This window comes from Tripterygium wilfordii, chromosome 22 (assembly GCF_013401445.1).
Source record: "Tripterygium wilfordii isolate XIE 37 chromosome 22, ASM1340144v1, whole genome shotgun sequence".
NCBI classification, from domain to species: Eukaryota; Viridiplantae; Streptophyta; class Magnoliopsida; order Celastrales; family Celastraceae; genus Tripterygium; species Tripterygium wilfordii.
In genome coordinates this window covers 11,302,944-11,322,403 of record NC_052253.1, presented here as the reverse complement: position 1 = coordinate 11,322,403, position 19,460 = coordinate 11,302,944, and the positions used below count along the sequence as shown (strand labels likewise).

The following is a 19,460-nucleotide window of genomic DNA, read 5'->3' as shown; positions in this document are numbered from 1 at the left end:
GTTTACTTTGTTTTGACTTTGTGTTTTTTTTTCTAGACACGTGCTATTTACACTCCACCCCCTCACCATCTCTTTCTTCTTCCTCACAAGTATATGCACTGCCAACACTAAACCCAATCAACCCCGTTGAGTTTCGTCCACCATAACTGTCAAAATCACGTTCGAAAGTCTATGGGCACCGGGAGGAAAGTCGTCAGATCTGGACAATCTGACCACTGTTGTAGGAAACCGACACCACCTTTAGACTCCTCCTGGCAAAACGCTTCCATTGCACCCATTTTTTGGCCAAGACGTTTGTCGGAAATCAACGACCTAAGTTTGGTCCCAAACAAGACATTTTTGGACAACTTAGTCTCGAATACCTACTCTGGGATAATTACGAGTTGAAGTTTCATGTTTCCTGCAAGTTTCAATTTGAGAATGACCCCGACACATCTCCAGCGATAACAAATCCGATTTAGGGGTGCAAAATGTTTCAGATTTTTATGTACTTTTGATGTATTTATAAAAATTTAAAATTTTTTGGGGTTACGCTTAACAAGGATGTATTTAATAAAAATTGACTAAAGTTCCCCGTGAGCCGTGAAAGTTGAAACTAATATGCTTGATGGGCTAGACGTTGGGTGGGGTCTAAAGCTCTGGCTGGTCCATGGCAATGAAACGACGTCGTTGCAAATTACCTGGAAAAGTCGGTACCCAACTGGGCGAAATTGCAAGGAAAAGCGGTCTGCTGGCCAACTCCGGTACGCAACTAAAGGGCTCGTCTCGGACCAAACAATCAGACCGCACACGTGTCTCCCCTGATCCCTCCCAATACCGTATTTATATTCCAAAACTCTCCCCGTTTCCTTCGCACCCTCTCTGTCTAACCCTCGCCACCGGGTCTTGTTTTGCCTACTCTTCGGTTTTGTAATTACACAGCGCCGAAACGAAACCCTAGATCTAACCGCAAGGTCGGAAATCCACCTCCACCGGTGCGCTCCATTTAACACACCGATGCCTTTTATGGATATATATGCATAAAGTTTTATGTTTTGCTGATTATAAGTTATCGATTCATATTTTGTTTCGCTTTTGTAGGTTAAAGATGGTGTCGGACGCAAGCAAGAAGAAGGCAGCTCAGAAGAAGGCCGCAGCCGCCGCCAAGAGAGGCGGTAAGGCCGCCGCTTCCTCTAAGGCCAAGTCTGCGTCGGACTCTCAGAACGGAGGTGTTGACAAGGTTTCCGACGGACTTGCGGGTTTCCAGATATCTGATCGGACTTGCACGGGCGTGCTCTGCTCGCATCCACTATCTAGGGATATTAGGGTAATTTTTGATTTAGTTTTTTACTTGTTTACCTAAGCATTTCTTTATTCTTTGTTCTTAGTAGTGCGAGTTTATGAAGAATTATAAGGATCTGTTGTTCTGGGTTCGTACTCGATGATTTCCCACGATTAAATAGACGGTAGAGGTTTCGATTTGTTTGATTATTGTTTATACTGAATTTATTTCAGGTTAAAAAAGAGACCTATTTTGACTTAGGACTTAATCTTGATTGATTTGCCTTTTTCTTTTTTTTTTAGAAAACTGTTTCCAAACGGATAAACTGAAGTAATATTTTATTTTTTTTCATTTTTGTTCAGTAATGTTATTAGAGGGGCTTAACTTTTTGACGGGGATAAGGTGAATGTGAACATTGAGAGATTCTTTTCGCAATAGTGTCTGTAAAGCTTGATTGTAAAATACAGATTGAAAATTACAGATTCTAACAAAATAACTCCTGCATCAATATCTGCTATGAATCGGTATAGTTGAGATGAAGTCAATTGACTTGGTAGTTCTGGGCATCAACACCGTATCTGGACAAAATAATAGAATATTCAATTAAAAGCATTCAATATATTTGTTAAAAAAAGAAAAACTCTCGCTGCACCCACTCAACTCATGCGCACACTCCCACCGGGACAGACACCGCCACGACATATTCTCCCACCTAAGCTGCGCCTAAGTCACACCTGTTGCGGGTTATGCGTTTTGAAGTTATGGACTGGGTGATGCCACTAGTGAGTTGTGTGTGTTTTCTCTTATCGATATTGTGTTGTGTACTGATTGTGGGTGGCTTGAGGACTGAATTAAATTTAGATGACTTCTTGAGTTAGTCTTCTTGTTTGCTTTGGCCATTTATTCTTCAGCATGTCTTTGATTGAATTACTGAATGCAATCTGTTGGTATTGAAAATATCCGCCTACTAGTCATTCATACACCATGAAACTAAAGAAACCAACACTGTTATGGACTAGTTATTTGTTGGTAGTGCCATGTGTCCTGTGAGACTAATGTGAGTGCTCTAGTACTTTTCCATGTGAAGCATCTCAAACTTTGAGACGCTAAGCAATCAAGTGTGTCCAAAAGTTTTTAGCATTTTTTGAAGAATTCTGTTGACCATGTATAATTGGATTGTCCGCTATTCATGTGTTACCATTATTGACCTCCGTATATTAAGTATTAACTCCTGGAAATTGGAGGAAAAATGATCTGTTTGGCATTTTTCGTAGATTTGGACTGTAATGAACCTTTATTCTGTGCTTTCTTACTATGTGCACACGTGTGTTTCCGTTTTTACTTCTTATTAATCTTGGCCCTTTTCTGGAACCACGCTTTATTTTTAGCTTATCACCCCATCTTTCTTTCATTGATTACAGTGCCAGGTTTTGAAAACTTTTTTGTGTTTTCATTCGATGCTTGAAACTTTCTTTCTGAAGCTACCTAAAATCACTTTCTTAAAATTGTTTTACCAAAAAACATTGTTTGGAATTAGGGTTAATTTTTTTGAAGAAAGGGAAGATAGCTGCATGCATCTTCGATATTTACAATGAAATGATTAACTTTTTTCTTGCAGATTGAGTCTTTATCAGTTACTTTTCATGGACACGATCTCATCGTTGATTCAGAACTTGAACTGAATTATGGCAGGTTTGGATCTTACCTTCCCGAGTTCATTAAAATCTAAGCATATATTTGAGTTATTGGTTAATTTGTTTAATATTGTTCATTATATTTTAACTTTCCAGACGATATGGGTTGCTTGGGTTAAATGGATGTGGAAAGTCAACTCTTCTAACTGCAATAGGGTGTCGCGAACTCCCGATACCAGATCACATGGATATTTATCACCTCTCCAGAGAGATTGAAGCCTCTGACATGTCTTCACTTGAGGCTGTCATAAACTGTGATGAGGAGAGATTAAAGTTGGAGAAGGAAGCTGAAATTTTAGCAGCACAGGTTTTGTTGATTAATTTTCTTAATTTTAACTTATATTAGGTGGGAAATGTGCATTACTGTGACTCGCATGTTTATTTTTCGGCCATAGGATGATGGAGGTGGAGAGGCCTTGGAGCGTCTATATGAGCGTCTGGAAGCCATGGATGCATCAACTGCCGAGAAACGTGCTGCTGAAATTTTATACGGTCTTGGTTTCAACAAAGAGATGCAGGCAAAGAAAACACGTGATTTTTCTGGTGGTTGGAGAATGAGGATTGCATTAGCTCGAGCTTTATTTATGAATCCGACAATTCTGTTGCTTGATGAGCCTACCAATCATCTTGGTAAGTTATTATGGTGCCAATTGTGTTTGGAAAGATTTGGAAATGCCTGATTGTTTTGTGTGTCTATGCTTTGATTGTGTACTGCGCCTGGCTAGTTTTAATGTTTCCATCTCATGGGCGTCCTAGAGTTGGTGGTGGTTTTCTTGGCTCATACTTTTATATATTTATGAAGACACCTTAGCAATCATAATATTAGTCTCTCTCTTATGCATAACATTGACATGATGAGTTCTAGTGATGATCTTTGTTTTGGGGGGCCAACGTCATTACCTGACGCATCCGAAGATGTCTTTTTTACTTCTGATGTTGACTTTGGTCTTTGGTATACAAGTGTGTCAAGGGATGTCAATTTTATCCGTACCCGGTGGATATCCGCTTATCCGCACCATTGGATACGGATACGGGTACGGATAAATGAGTAAAATTAGTGGATATGGATATGAAGATCTTTATCCGTGCGGGTGCGGGTATGGGGGAGCACTCCCATTTACCCACTACCCGTTTACCCGCCACAGGAACACTTTTAGTCCTACCTAATTAATTGGTGGTATTGAGGTATTCTCATGCATTGATCTTATTCAAAACCGGAAACCCTATTGGCCGGGTAAGTGGGTGCGGGTACGGGTATTGGCGGTTATTATCCGCCCGTTAACCGTTAAATACCCATTCGTAAATGAAATTAGCGGGTATGGATGTTTGGCGGTTATTACCCGTGCCCGGCGGGTGCGGATATGAAGGGTATTTTGCAAAATATTATCGGGTAAATGGCGGGTACGGATTTGGATACAATTTTTGCGGGTAGTATATGGATATCAAATATCCGTCCGCTACCCTACCCGCTGTGTGTGCATTTTCTTTGTCGTGGAATCCAAAATAAGAATTTAGGTCTTTTGGGCAATTCATACATGAATTAATGAGTTAAGGGAAAATTGAAATTGCTTTTGAGTACATTTAGTTGGAGCTACTTTATAGGATATTGTCCTTTGGCGGTTTTTCTGGAGCTGTTTAATTTTTTGTCAAGTTACCTATGTGTTCTCATTACAGGCGTCACATGGTAGAGTTGCATGTGGGGCTAATGTCTGCGTACATCTTGTTTGTCCCTGACCCCACCCGTTGCGGGAGCCTTGTGCATGGGTTTTGTTTACTTTTTTTTACATATATGTTTTCATTTTATTAAAGAAATCTGGATGTGTTTGATGCTAATTGTATTTCATCTTGTCTGGATAGATTTGGAAGCTTGTGTCTGGTTGGAGGAGACCCTTAAGAACTTTGACCGCATTTTGGTTGTGGTATCACACTCCCAGGACTTCCTGAATGGTGTCTGCACGAATATCATACATATGCAAAGCAGGAAGTTGAAGCTCTACAGTGGTAACTATGATCAGTATGTTCAGACTCGTTCTGAACTGGAAGAGAATCAGATGAAGCAGTACAAGTGGGAGCAGGAGCAGATTTCTAACATGAAGGAGTATATTGCCCGTTTTGGGCATGGTTCAGCAAAACTAGCTCGACAGGCACAGAGCAAAGAGAAAACTCTTGCAAAAATGGAGCGGGGTGGTCTCACTGAGAAGGTGGCTAGAGACCAAATTCTGGTCTTCCGTTTTGTTGATGTTGGGAAACTTCCCCCTCCTGTCCTTCAGTTTTCTGAAGTAACTTTTGGCTATACACCTGAGAATCTCATCTACAAGAATATTGATTTTGGGGTAGACTTGGATTCAAGAATAGCTCTGGTTGGACCCAATGGTGCTGGGAAGAGTACGTTGCTGAAGCTGATGACAGGGGATTTGCATCCTCTTGATGGCATGGTCCGGCGTCATAATCACCTTAGAATTGCTCAATACCATCAGCACTTGGCTGAGAAACTTGATTTGGAACTGTCTGCTCTTCTGTATATGATGCGGGAATACCCAGGAAATGAGGAAGAGAAGATGAGGGCTGCTATTGGGAAATTTGGACTCACTGGCAAAGCACAGGTGATGCCAATGAATAATCTGTCTGATGGACAGAAGAGCCGGGTGATCTTTGCATGGCTAGCATACAGGCAACCTCAATTACTACTTCTGGACGAACCTACTAATCATTTGGATATCGAGACAATTGATTCGCTGGCAGAGGCGTTGAATGAATGGGATGGAGGCATGGTTCTTGTTAGTCATGATTTCAGGCTAATCAACCAGGTTGCCAAGGAGATTTGGGTGTGTGAAAATCAAGCTGTCACCCGGTGGGAGGGTGACATTATGGATTTCAAGCGGCATCTGAAGAGCAAGGCTGGTTTGTCTGATTGAGCCAGATAGGAGGAGTTTGAAGATTACAGCACTTCTCAGTGTGCTGCATCCTGGCCTACAAGCCATCACCGCCAGGTGGGGGGATGAATTCTGACCACATCTGGATGATGCTTACCTGGGGTTGATTCGCTGATTGGGAGGCTACAATAGTATTGTTTGGAGCTGACATATCACGCTATATCTGTGCTCTGTTAGCCGATGGTTTTGTTGTTTTGATTTATTTTACATTTGTCAGCATAACGTATTATTGGATGTTGAGGAAGGTGGTATGAACCAAGTATTTATGATGATACACACTATCTAGACTGCCGCAGTTAAATTTTAGTTATATTTTTGTACTCTTAAAGCATACTGTATGGTAGTTATCTCCAGTTCAGCCAGCTGCTCAGGCAAATCTGTAGATTACTACCCCTGTTCAATATCTGATTTGTAGGCCATTTGTTCAGATGTACATCATCTGGAACGTTAGAGCGTCTCAGATGCTTGGCAGGATTTTACAGGCCATGGAGGTAAATGAGGATCCTGAAGCAGTTCAATGATCTCAAGTGCCTGACTAGAATAGTAGAATCAGATTCACTAATTGATAGAATTTTTACAGGAGATGTTTTGGAAGGTTTGGTTTAGTTATTGGTTTCGGACTTTTGGCTAGGCTATTGAATGGGCCTTCTGTTCTGGGCCTTGTTTCTTTCTTGGTTAAAGATTACTCTTCCTTGGGTTTAAGAGTACTCACATTAGAGTCTTTCAACAAATTCTTTATTTTAGTTATTCAAACACAATTGTTTTTTTGGTCTATTTACTGTATTCCTATCTACATCAATATCTCTATCATAAATATCTATAATATTATTTGTTTATATTAAAAATTCTAAAAATATCGTGCCTATTTTTTAATGTGAGAGAGTAATATTATATTATATTATATTATATTTTATATTTAGAGATTGCAATAGTGACGCAGTAGCTTTTCTTTACAGTGTCTATTTTACATATTCAGAATAGATTTTGATGTATCAAATCTCTTCTTTTGGGTTTCTAGTTTAACTTCTTGCATTAGTTTATGATGCAATTGCTTTAAAGTAAATTCTAAAATACGGCTCGTAATAAAGGCACTGTTAATTAACAACAGTAGCATGATTTTTATTGAAATAATAAAAATTTAAATTAGAATGGAGGTCTGATTTTTTTTTTTAGAACGTCTCATGTATTAACTTTATCTATCGATCTATGTATTACTTATATCTAAGATATCTAAGATTGCTAGAATCTGTTTTTTGTACGGGCGTTTGTTATGGGCTTGCTTTTAATTTCGGCCGTTCGATGAGTTGTGATTGGTTTTGATCGTGCGGTTCATGTTGTTGGACAACTCCATTTTGTCGGCTTCTGTCAATCGTTTATGGAGTTTGTCTTCTTTGGGAGCCACTTTGTGGACGTGTCACCATCTCTTCGTCACAGAGCTTATAGAGCTTGTGCTGAATTCTGCGGTTCATGTACCAGAAATTACTTATGTGTCTTGATCTTGCGGAGGGTATGTGTGTAAGAATGCGAGCCGTTTGATCTCAAGATTTTTGTCTTTTTCCTTGGGCTTATTCAGGAAGGTTGGCCATTGCTTTGCAGCTCACCTCTCTTACTCAAATTGTTCTCTTGCAAAAGTGGGTTCATCAAGGTAAGCATGACCGGATTTTACTACGATCTCTTCTAGGCCACAAATCCACTTTGCCTTCTAGTTGTCGTCATCTTCTTCACCGTGTTCTTCGCATTTCCCGCCTTTTCATACCCCAAATCATCATCTCTCTCTTCCGCCTTTCCTTCTACAGCTCTATTCATATCTCATAAAGTCCGGCTTCAGGTCTTTTTAATTTTATTTTTAAAATTAAAAAGATAAAAAGCATCCTCATTTTTTTTTAATTTCAGACAAAAAAAGACAAAAAAAATGATAGTCCCTAAAACGTTCCTCACTCTCTTGAATTGCCACATCAAGAATCATTTTATTTTTGACATTAAAAAGACAAAAAAAGCCTTATTTTTTTTGAATGTCAGACAAAAAGAACAAAAAAAATGAAGTCATTTCATAGAGTAGGGGTGAAAGAAGTAAAAGAGTGGACTCATCCATTGTTAACCGCAAACAATTTAGTGAAATAATCGGAGCTTGCACGCCATTGTTGATACGCCTAATTCATATGAGAAAGCAATCTTAGTCATTGGAAAGACTCTAGCCCCTTTTGTTGAAGACAACTTGATCCCTTGCTTTGACTTTGGCGACGGAAAATTAATTAGTCTACTCCCTCTCAAGTTGATGATGAATAATCCTACTACCTTTTGTTCCATCGTTTCTAATAAAAATTATCATGATTGGATTTTTTTTTGTTCATTTTAACCACTACTCATGATCAAGAAGTTTTTAGCTTTCACAGTGATCAATCCCCTTGTCATGGTTTTGAAAAAGTTTTGACCTGCTACAAAAACATAGTCCCAAACTTGAGACTTGCATGCAGTTTTTTTTTTCAATCCAATGTGTCATTTGATCAAGCAAATTTGCAACCCAATCTGTCTTTGATTAACTATGTTATTGCTTTCAGGGCTGACGACTTATGCACCGATAGTTGACACTTCACTTGACATTGTGTAGAATACTGGAGGCCAATACGAATGGTCAGGTATAATCAAAAGCTCAATATGTTTTCTATGTTTGTCTCTCAAACATTATCAATGCCATTACTAGAGTGTCAATACAAGGGATGGAGAACTGAGTCCACAAGAACATCTAGTAACTAGACATAGTACCATGAAGTTATTGTGCATGCCTGAATGTTTTTGCATTTCCTAATATCAATTGATGATGTTTTGGAGAATATATTTGTCAAAGTGGTGAACTCATTTGAATGAGAGTATTGTTTATATATTTTCGCCAGCAACAAATTATAACACCCGCGACACAAATTAATAGTCAACCAAACATATTCCAATAACTTAGGCTTTGTATGCTTTAACAATGTCCTACAAGGTGCTGAGATCACTGAGAAGCTTGGTCTTCACTCCCTCCGTCAACGTCCCTGGTGAGCTTATAAGAATGTGATGTTTCTTGCTCTTAAATAGTTTTTAGTCTTAACATGACTGTAACTGTATCATCTATAATATTTCAGGTACATCCAGAGCACTTTTGCAACCTCCGAGAAAGGGCTTTACAAGGGTTTCGATTGGCTCTCTGATAGAAACTCCCACATCGAAAAGATAGGGGAGTTAAGTCCTGTTTATAAGGAGGGCAAAGACTATTCCTTAACATGTCCAATAGGTTTTCACAAGAGCCCATGAAACATTGGTATTGTGGAGGCCCATTAGACTACAGCCGGTCCATGGGTGAGTGCACCCATGGATGCGAGCTGGCCCTATTGGACTGTTAGGGTGGGGTTTGGGCTTGGACTCTCCAGAGCCCATGAAACACTGGTATGGAGGGGTCCTTATTAATGGTATTGATAGGATTGTCCCACATCGGAAGATGTGGGAGCTAAGGTGTTATATATAGGAGGGAGGTATGGACCTCCCTTAGTACCCAAGGTTTTCTAGTATGGGCTGAGAGGCCTTGGGTACAGCCGGCCCATATGGGTGGATGTCGGTTAGGCCTTGGGTGCTGAGCGTGTATGGGCGCGACTCTATCAATGGTATCGGAGCGTACGATCTTGTTGTGCCTTCAACTTGGGGATGCACCTGCGGGGTGGCCGACTATGGTGCTCGACCCACTAGGCCAAGGGCCCTGCGGAGGGGCTGACCATGGTGCTCTACCAACGTGGGCGTTAGTCTTGAAGGGGAGGGTATTGATAGGATTGTCCCACATCGAAATATGTGGGAGCTAAGGTGTTGTTTATAGGGGGAGGTATGGGCCTCCCTTAGTACCCAAGGTTTTCTAGTATGGGCTGGAGGCCTTGGGTACAACCGGCCCATATGGGTGGGTGTCGGTTGGGCCTTGGATGCAGAGCGTGTATGGGAGCGACTCTATCACTCTCCAACAACATTGCTAACAAGGTGAGAATATAAGCATGTCACACCTTTTGTTTTGAAGTTTTATGCTTATATCAACTTTTGGGTTTGAGGTGCTTACTATATATAGGCTAATGATATTACCTTCTTTTACTCAGGTACCTGCTCAAGCTTACAACTTGAGGGATTCTCTTGTTGAGGTAAATTTAGAATTATAATACTTGTCTGGTGCATTTTTGTGGATGTTTCAGGTCAACGATTCATATCGTGTGTTCGGTTGGCTTCTCGATGAGAACTTTTTCATTTGTTATGGCATGTTGTTTTAAGTTTTGTTTTAGTATTCATGTATTGTTGGCTTCCCAGAAACAGAAAGTACAAAGTGTAGGGAATTAGTCATATCGAGGATTTACTTTTGAAGTAATTCATGTAAATGAACTTCAAGTGAGTTAAATGATTCAGAGTATGAAATCTCATTTTTTTTGTTCAACTTGATTTTTTAAGTTTGGATTTAAATAGTAAGCTCATCATAGTGTGTGGAGAATGACTTGCATAATGGTTTTCATTTCTTAATATGCATTTTCGAATTTTAATAGTTACTATGTTTGAGTGGATGTCTTTTGTCTAGAATATGATTTTTGATACCACTTCTTTGACAAATCATCAAAATGTGCTGCATGTGAGAGTTCTTAAGGTTATTTTATCATCTCTCATTCTCAGTCCCGCGGCAACTACCTAGTTTAGTTATAAGAAGATATTTTCTCGTTGAAAGATTTTTCTTATCAGCCACAAAGTAAATAAACGGTTAACGAACACAACACAATTTTGGGTAGACATAACATAATAATACAATTTTCTCATTCAAAGCTTCTTTTGCTTTATTGGGTTTATTTATGATGGTTCATCAAATTTAAGAAACAAGTATTGGGCATCAAAATTGTAGTCATTAAAAAATTTGTTAAATGCAATAACTTACAATAGTAACTAAACTAATTGAGAATCTCAAATAGGTCAGATGACACTCATGTGTGTGGTATCTCATAGAGGTTTCAAGTTCGATCCTCCCCTTACCCCTGTATTAAAAAAAACTAACGTTAACATATATAGATGATTCAAGTTCCTAACCATTAACAATGAGTTTTCCTGAAGGAGAACGTCTCGTAGTAATTTTACAGTTAAGCGTGCTTTTGAAGAGCACTATTGGGATGGGTGACCTCCTGGGAAGGTAAAGTCGTGTGGACCCGATATATTCACGAGACCCGAACAACCCAAAGTGGACAATATTATAGATATATATATGGGCTGAAAATTCTAATATGGTATCGGAGCCAACTCCACCTGTTTGGGTACTTATTGGGTCTTTCGAATATCCAATGGACGGATCACCCACAAGCAATCCTAACCCATACAGTCCACTTGTTGGGTTTCGTATATTCAGTCCATAAATACGGGGGAGTGTTAACATATATAGATGATTCCAGTTCTTAACCATCAACAATGAGTAATCGATTTGCTTTTTCTGGTATTTTGTGTAGAATTCCATCATCCTTGTCAAATTTAGAATTGGATCCAACCTGCATATTTCCATTTGGGTAGGCTCTGCTAAGAGCATCCACAATGGGCTCTATGTGTAGCACTACAAAACGGACTGATAAAATCCTGTGCACATTATAAACCATTAGATTGTAAAAAGCAAATCCAACTGTTTCAATTTTTTATTAAATTTTTTCTCATCTCTCCAACTCCCTCTCTCTCCCCTACTTTACTCGTTTCTTCTCAAACCACCACAAATTCAATCCCCCACTCACCCTTTCATCTTCCCCTTGTGAATTGCAGCGACTTCTCCCACAACTCCTCTCTGCTCCATTCTCATCAACAAATACTCCATGTGAGAGGATATAAAAAGCTACAATCTTTTCTGGCATGGATACAGTGCAGGGGCTCTTGCCATTGACTTGGCCACTTGGGTCTTAACCTTTTAAAAACCCACAAAAACTCAAGCGTCGTTGTTTTAAGCGCAGAAATTTTGTTGAATGATCTTGATTACAAATTTGATGTTGTTGTTGTTGAGTAGACGAAAATAATGAGAGCAAAAGCTGTTTCTATTGTCACTGTGGTGTTGAAGAAGGACCTATTCGGGGTAAGGAGGTCATTGGTGTGCCGATCTAGTGCGTGGTGGGTAGCAGGGGTATGGGTAGACGTCATCGGAGTGGTGAAAAATTGAGGGGAAGAAGAAGATGGAGAGAACAATTTTAGAGACATGTTTGTTTTGGTGGAGAGAGAAAATAAGTGAAATTTGGGAAAAAAATGTGGATCGTTGGATCAATCCAACGACTTATAACCTGCACAGGACTTTAGTCCGGTACTTGGTGTACCGGATCTCCCCTCAATCCCTACAAAACACACTTTTTTGATAAGTGTAGCACTACTAGCCCACAGTGGGAGCTAAATGACACTCTAAATGGGCTGAAAATTTGGAGCCACTCCTTATTTGGAGTACACTCTAAAAGCCCAAAAGTCACGCAAGAGGGGCCCAGTTCACTCTACTTCGTACGTTTCTCCTTCAATTCTCCATATTTGCCTTAGCTTCTCTGTCTTCTTTGAACGAAAGCTCTACGATCGCAACCTCAGTTCCATCCATGGAGAATCCTAACTCCACACAACAACACCCCCATCACCAATGCGAGCAGCGTCGTTTGCGTTTTATCAGCAACAATTTCTCAGTCAACAGTCGTTTGTTCCTCAATTTGGTGGTGTATCAAACACTGATTCTCAACCACCTACTCTATCATGGCAATATCTTCGAGCTCTTGTTCTTGAAGAAGCAACAATTCATTCAAGTATTGGTTTTGGTACGATCATTTTGAAGATCCTGTCATGATGTGTCCAATGGCAATGGCAATGGCAATGGCAATGGCAATAGCAAAGTGAGTGTATTTGCTCTTGTGGAATGGCTAGCTACCCACTCTGGGTGCTCTAATTCGCTTCGGCTTATGAACCCTCGGGCCCAAGTGGGCTCACTAAATGTTGTGGACCTTGTGATGGGTCATACCCACTACATAATAAAACCCATTGGAGGGCATATAATGGACTTGGATTCAATGTAGCCCATTTATCCAACTCGTCGGCTCAAGTACTTTTAAGCCCAAATAGTCCTTTCCGTTTCCTGGTAACCCAACACAAACTTTCTTCTTTTCCCTGATAGGAAAAGGGTTTTTCTTGAAAAACAAGATATTAAAATTGGAAACTGTATAAAATATCTATGGCAACCTACCCAACTCCATTCTCATCACCCATCCATTATAAATTCCTTTCCAGTTAGCCAAGCAAGCGTACGAAAAATCTTTGGATTGTCACGATGGCTCACCAAGGAGAATCTTCGGACTCGTGAGTACTCTTTGAGTCGCCTAAGCTTCGTCGATTACATATGTACTGCGAGTTTTGTTGACGATTGAGTTTGTTTATTGCAGGAAATCTACGAAGAAGGACTTCTCGACGGCGATTTTGGAACGGAAAAAGTCGCCAAATCGGCTAGTTGTAGACGAGGCCGTCAACGATGACAACTCCGTCGTTTTGATGCACCCAGAGACCATGGAGAAGCTCCAGCTCTTCCGTGGTGATACCATTCTCATCAAGGTAGTTTAGGCGTATCTCGGGATGCTTTGGAATTTTACTTCCCTTTTCCTTTACTTCTATGGTTCGTACATAAGTTGAGGAATGTTTTCGTGCAAATCCTAATTTTGTATGATTGTGTTAGGGTTTGGTGATAATCTTGGGCCCTTCGTATTTAGTTTATTTTTTCTCTGTTCTTGGTATTCTGGAGAAGTGCTATTTCTGTATCTGTGTCTTTAGCCTTTTTTTCCTTTGACAATTTTTTTTTCACTGGACTATGTATTACGTTTGTACAATTCCATGCCATTGAAATCTAAATTTAGGTTCAATCGTGCAAATCCACTGCACTTTGAGGTGCTATTATGTGCTCTGATGAGCTTGTTGATTTTTTTATGCTGCTTCAGCTTGTGTTCTTTTGTGTCTAGTTTAGAGCTCAGTGACAGTTTTATTGTTAGTAATTTTTAACATTCTTCTTTTGCTTGATGTGTATGCTCATGCTTCATTGTATTAATCTGTGAATCGTATACATTCAAGGTAATTAAATGTTACTAATTACTGATTTTGTTATCTGGACATCAGTTTAGGCAATGTTTATATTTTCTTTTTATTTATTTAATTTTATTTCACAACCTACATTGTTTCAGGGTAAGAAACGGAAGGATACAATATGTATTGCTCTTGCTGATGACTCATGTGAGCAGCCAAGGATCAGAATGAACAAGGTTGTTAGATCAAATCTAAGGGTTCGACTAGGAGATGTTGTATCTGTGCACCAATGCCCGGATGTTAAGTATGGAAAGCGTGTTCACATATTGCCAATTGACGATACAATAGAAGGTGTTACTGGGAACCTGTTTGATGCATATCTGAAACGTAAGCTTCCACATACCTTTTTCCTCTTTTTTTTCAGATTATATTTGGTAGTTTGGAAGGAAACGTGACATGGAGTTCCTCATTGAGGCTAATCAGGTGGTGACTGTGCATGTATTATCTATTATCGGTAACATGTGGCCTTATGTATGATTGATATTCCCACCACACAAACTTCCCATAGATGCATATAATCAATGCCCATCACTATGCTAGAATTTGTACTTTCAGATGTATGCTTTTTTTTGTTGTGCATAACATTCCTAATTAATTATGGCAGACCACTCTATAAACGGTATGACTGTTGTTTTTGTTATATTCTAGTTTCTCAGCATTGTTTGATCTGCTTGCTCAAAATACTTTCACTTTGGTTGATGATTTTTAATAGCAGCTATTACAGATTTTGATTCCCCCTTCCACTAGAGTGAGGGTTACATTTCTTGACATCGCTTAGCTTTTTTGTTCTAATTGGTAGATCATTAACCTGCTTCATCTATTTGTTTATTTGTGGCTATTTTTGCCAGATCAGTGTTTTCACAAATATGTTTATGTTCCCTGACATTCTGTTTTAGGATATTATATCACGTTGCTGAATTTTGTTGACAAATATGTGTTTTTGTGTTGTCGAGGTTCCTTTTAGCTTGCGGTAGCCTTTTTTATTTATTTAAACATGATATTGTTTGGAGTGATTGTTTCTTTCGTCAATTACATTTGCAGCGTACTTCTTAGAGTCTTATCGACCTGTGAGGAAAGGAGACCTATTCCTTGTTAGAGGAGGGATGAGAAGTGTGGAGTTCAAAGTGATTGAAACTGACCCTGGAGAGTATTGTGTGGTTGCACCAGACACTGAAATATTCTGCGAGGGAGAGCCTGTGAGAAGGGAGGATGAGGATAGATTGGATGAAATAGGGTATGACGATGTTGGTGGTGTTCGCAAACAGATGGCCCAGATTCGTGAGCTAGTGGAGCTGCCATTAAGGCATCCTCAACTTTTTAAATCAATTGGTGTAAAACCACCAAAAGGAATTCTATTGTATGGACCTCCAGGTTCTGGTAAGACATTGATAGCCAGGGCTGTTGCTAATGAAACTGGTGCTTTCTTCTTTTGTATTAATGGCCCAGAGATAATGTCCAAATTGGCTGGTGAGAGTGAAAGCAATCTCAGGAAGGCATTTGAAGAAGCTGAGAAGAATGCCCCTTCCATCATCTTTATTGATGAGCTTGATTCAATCGCTCCCAAGCGTGAGAAAACCCATGGTGAAGTTGAAAGGCGGATTGTTTCACAGCTTTTGACTCTTATGGATGGACTGAAATCGCGAGCCCATGTTATTGTTATTGGTGCTACGAACCGACCGAACAGTATTGATCCTGCTCTGAGAAGGTTTGGTAGGTTTGACAGGGAAATTGACATTGGAGTTCCAGATGAAGTTGGGCGTCTTGAAGTTCTTCGCATCCATACCAAGAACATGAAGCTTTCTGATAATGTACGTGGTACTTTTATTTAATTTTTGAAGTTTTTTCTTCTATTTCTCGCCTTTCTTATTTTCTCTTTGGTGATGTATCATGCATGTCTATTCCCCCCCCCCCCTTCTTTTGCCTAGGGTATGATATTGACTGATTAAAATCAGTGCATTGATACGGGTCTGATGTGCCTTGCCTTGGCAATTGGAATGACAAGGTTCATGGACTTAGTTTTTTAAAAGTTTTGTTGGACTTGTATGACTGATCTGATAGTTTTGATTTAGATGACTAAGACTAGACATACTAACGCACCAAGTCCACACAATCTCCATATTGGAAATCAAGAGTGCTTGAACCTCATAGTTTAAGACGATGTCCCCTCTTTTTATGAGATTTATACCAATACCGGATTAAATCAATGCATTGGGACGAATTAAAAAAATAATTAGTCAAGTTTTTTTAGACTAGATTTAATAGATACCTTTCGATCATGATTCTATGCGGACTAGAATTCCATTTTCATAAAAATTATAAAATGCCTTTCCAGTTTTAGCCTCTTTTCAATCTCTCAACAACCCCCCTACCCCATGGATCCGTTATAAACCCATGACGCATTTTTTATGATTGATTGGCTAGCATATATCTGTTACGCACACAATGCAATAGGGTGATTACTATCTTTTTATCATAGAATGATTATTCGATTCTTTTTCCTCTTTGGAGCATAATTCAATCAAAACTTCTGAAATTAACCCAACCTGTAGGATAAATTCTTTGATTCTTCAACTTTGATGAAATCAAAAAAGTTCCTAAACTATGCCATTTGGTTTGGATGAAATCTAATTGGATTCAAATATTTATTGTTCTTAACTTGGATTGTCAATGACGGTTGAACTTCATTTTTTCAGGTGGATTTAGAAAGAATCGGAAAAGATACTCATGGATATGTTGGTGCTGACCTTGCTGCTTTATGCACTGAAGCTGCTCTGCAGTGCATCAGAGAAAAGATGGATGTGATTGACTTGGAGGATGAAACCATTGATGCTGAGATACTAAATTCCATGGCTGTTACAAATGATCACTTCCAGATTGCTCTTGGAACAAGCAATCCATCTGCATTGCGTGAAACAGTGAGTGGAATCTTGTGGAAGTTCCTCATGATGGAGCTTGGAAAAAGTTCTGAATTTATGCGGACATGTTTTCCTTGATTGCAATCTGATATTTGTTTTCAACTTGCAGGTTGTCGAAGTGCCCAATGTCAGCTGGGAGGATATTGGTGGTCTCACGAACGTGAAGAGGGAACTTCAAGAGGTATGGTCTCTTCCAGTTCAAATACATCATAACTGTCTTGCCGCCTTTGTATCTGAAATTTGTTATTTGTATGGTATCTTAGCTAAAATTTTTGCTTCATAAATTTCTTTGTGACAGACTGTTCAGTACCCTGTGGAGCATCCAGAAAAGTTTGAGAAGTTTGGAATGTCACCATCAAAAGGGGTCCTATTCTATGGTCCGCCTGGATGTGGGAAAACTTTGCTGGCAAAGGCAATTGCAAATGAATGTCAGGCTAACTTCATCAGTGTGAAAGGCCCTGAACTGCTCACCATGTGGTTCGGTGAGAGTGAAGCTAATGTCCGAGAAATATTTGACAAGGCTCGACAATCTGCACCATGTGTTCTTTTCTTTGATGAGCTTGACTCTATTGCAACTCAGGTTGTTTCTTTGTTGCATGAATGTTTCAATTTTGCTATTTTTTTCCCATATCTTAGTTGCAGCGGGTTATGTGGTCCCAAGTTGAAGTTGTATATTTATAATTGGGAATCATTATTTTGACTTTTGAATACAAATATATTTGGATTGAAATACTTTTAAGCGGCTTCAAAGGAGCTAATTGGGTTCAAAGTGTTTTCACCCTTTAGGCACTAGCTTTGTAGTCCATTGTTCTCCTCTGTGTGCAAGTGGGGGCAGTGGGTCAACACTACTTTGCCTTTTAACCACTTGGTGGCTTAAGAACATAGTATTGTGAAAAATGTTGATCCTTGTGTATGTGTACTTCTGTTTCTGCCTCATTTCTTTTGATTGGACATTTTGTTTGCCTCTAGCCCATGTTAACAATTTGTCTGATTCTTGTTGCAGAGGGGAAGCAGTGTTGGGGATGCAGGGGGTGCCGCAGATCGAGTCTTAAACCAGCTTCTGACTGAAATGGATGGCATGTCAGCCAAAAAGACTGTTTTTATCATTGGGGCCACGAACAGACCTGATATTATTGACCCTGCACTTTTGCGGCCAGGGCGTCTTGATCAATTAATTTATATCCCTCTTCCAGACGAGGAGTCACGATTACAAATTTTCAAAGCCTGCTTGAGAAAATCACCTGTCTCAAAAGATGTTGATTTGGGGACACTGGCTAAATATACTCAAGGCTTCAGTGGAGCTGATATCACGGAGATATGTCAGCGAGCATGCAAATATGCTATAAGAGAGAATATAGAGAAGGTATGTTTCTGGCTGCTTCATCTATTGCCTGATTTTCGTTCTCTTTCCATTTTGCTCAAGGTTTTGAAACATTTTGAAATCCTGATAAAAGTATACATCTTGCCTTTACTGACTTGCTGGAGAATGTTATGTGTATTTATGTTATAGATTTGGTTTGCGTCTTTAATTTGTTGTTTGGCATTCCATCATGTTGTCGTAAATCTGTATTTACCTTATAGGTTATCCTATGTACACAATCATATACTTGTGGATGTGTCATAGGTGATTTTCTTTCTTTCTTCTCGCCAAAAAACTACAGTTTATTCCAGCACATGGGATAATAACAATACTCCTTCCCATCAAAAAATTAAATGAAATGCATTTGAAAAAAAGCTTTGGTTATTGCAGGATATCGAAATGGAGAGGAGGAGAAGTGAGAATCCTGAATCTATGGACGAGGACACCGAGGAAGAAGTGGCAGAGATCAAGGCTGCTCATTTCGAGGAATCGATGAAGTTTGCTCGTAGAAGCGTCAGTGATGCTGATATACGCAAATACCAGGCTTTTGCACAGACGCTGCAGCAGTCCAGGGGATTTGGAACTGAATTTAGGTTTCCAGAAACAGGGTCCGGCGCTGCAGCAGCTGCTGATCCGTTTTCAACTTCTGCTGCTGCTGGGGCTGATGAAGATGATTTGTATAGTTAAGTTCTATCTTCTATTTAAGTTTGTCATCCTAATAATATAGACCTCTGTAGGAGAACTTTTTTTCCCACTTGGGACATGGCTCTCCTGGTCAATTACTGTAATATTTTGAGACTTTTCCAACTCTAGGGTTCAGTGTCTGCTACTGAATTTATATTTACTTCGGGTTTGATGTGTTTTTGTAGTGACGTTTAGCCTGAACAGGTTGACTTGGCAAAATCTAATTTTCAATTGCATGAATGTTGTATTAATTAGTTAGGTTGGAAGCAACTGTTGCTACTTCCACTGGGTGATGTGGTGGTGATGATTCTGAGGGCTCCAAGTTGAGACTTGGGTTGACCTTATTAGTTCTTAGGTGATGCCCATTTCAGTATCCGAGTAATAACGGTTTCCTAAAGGTGGATTAGTGGGGTTTCACCAATAGTTCCTCCAGCCGGCTTACTCTGAACCCAATGTCCTCTTTGTACTAGGAACACTAGATGGTATGTTGGTCATATCCGATGA

General features: G+C 39.6%; 2 protein-coding genes across 3 annotated transcripts; both read left to right on the top strand.

Moving 5' to 3' along the window:
- Window positions 1-797: 797 nt before the first annotated feature.
- Window positions 798-6,219, top strand: LOC119991134 (ABC transporter F family member 1). 2 transcript variants are annotated; one of them, XM_038837367.1, is made up of 6 exons: window positions 798-953; window positions 1,081-1,306; window positions 2,880-2,953; window positions 3,052-3,262; window positions 3,351-3,585; window positions 4,813-6,219. In XM_038837367.1, exons 2-6 carry the CDS (start codon window positions 1,088-1,090, stop codon window positions 5,868-5,870), a joined length of 1,797 nt encoding a protein of 598 aa, XP_038693295.1. In that variant the 5' UTR covers window positions 798-953; window positions 1,081-1,087; the 3' UTR covers window positions 5,871-6,219. The 2 variants fall into 2 exon arrangements, with proteins under 2 accessions (XP_038693295.1, XP_038693294.1); XM_038837366.1 differs by having other exon boundaries at window positions 814-974.
- A 6,848-nt stretch (window positions 6,220-13,067) lies between these two features.
- LOC119991588 (cell division cycle protein 48 homolog) lies at window positions 13,068-19,207 on the top strand. The gene is made up of 9 exons (XM_038837925.1): window positions 13,068-13,226; window positions 13,310-13,475; window positions 14,096-14,324; window positions 15,039-15,805; window positions 16,691-16,912; window positions 17,022-17,093; window positions 17,211-17,492; window positions 17,916-18,275; window positions 18,663-19,207. Exons 1-9 carry the CDS (start codon window positions 13,198-13,200, stop codon window positions 18,957-18,959), a joined length of 2,424 nt encoding a protein of 807 aa, XP_038693853.1. The 5' UTR covers window positions 13,068-13,197; the 3' UTR covers window positions 18,960-19,207.
- Window positions 19,208-19,460: the final 253 nt, after the last annotated feature.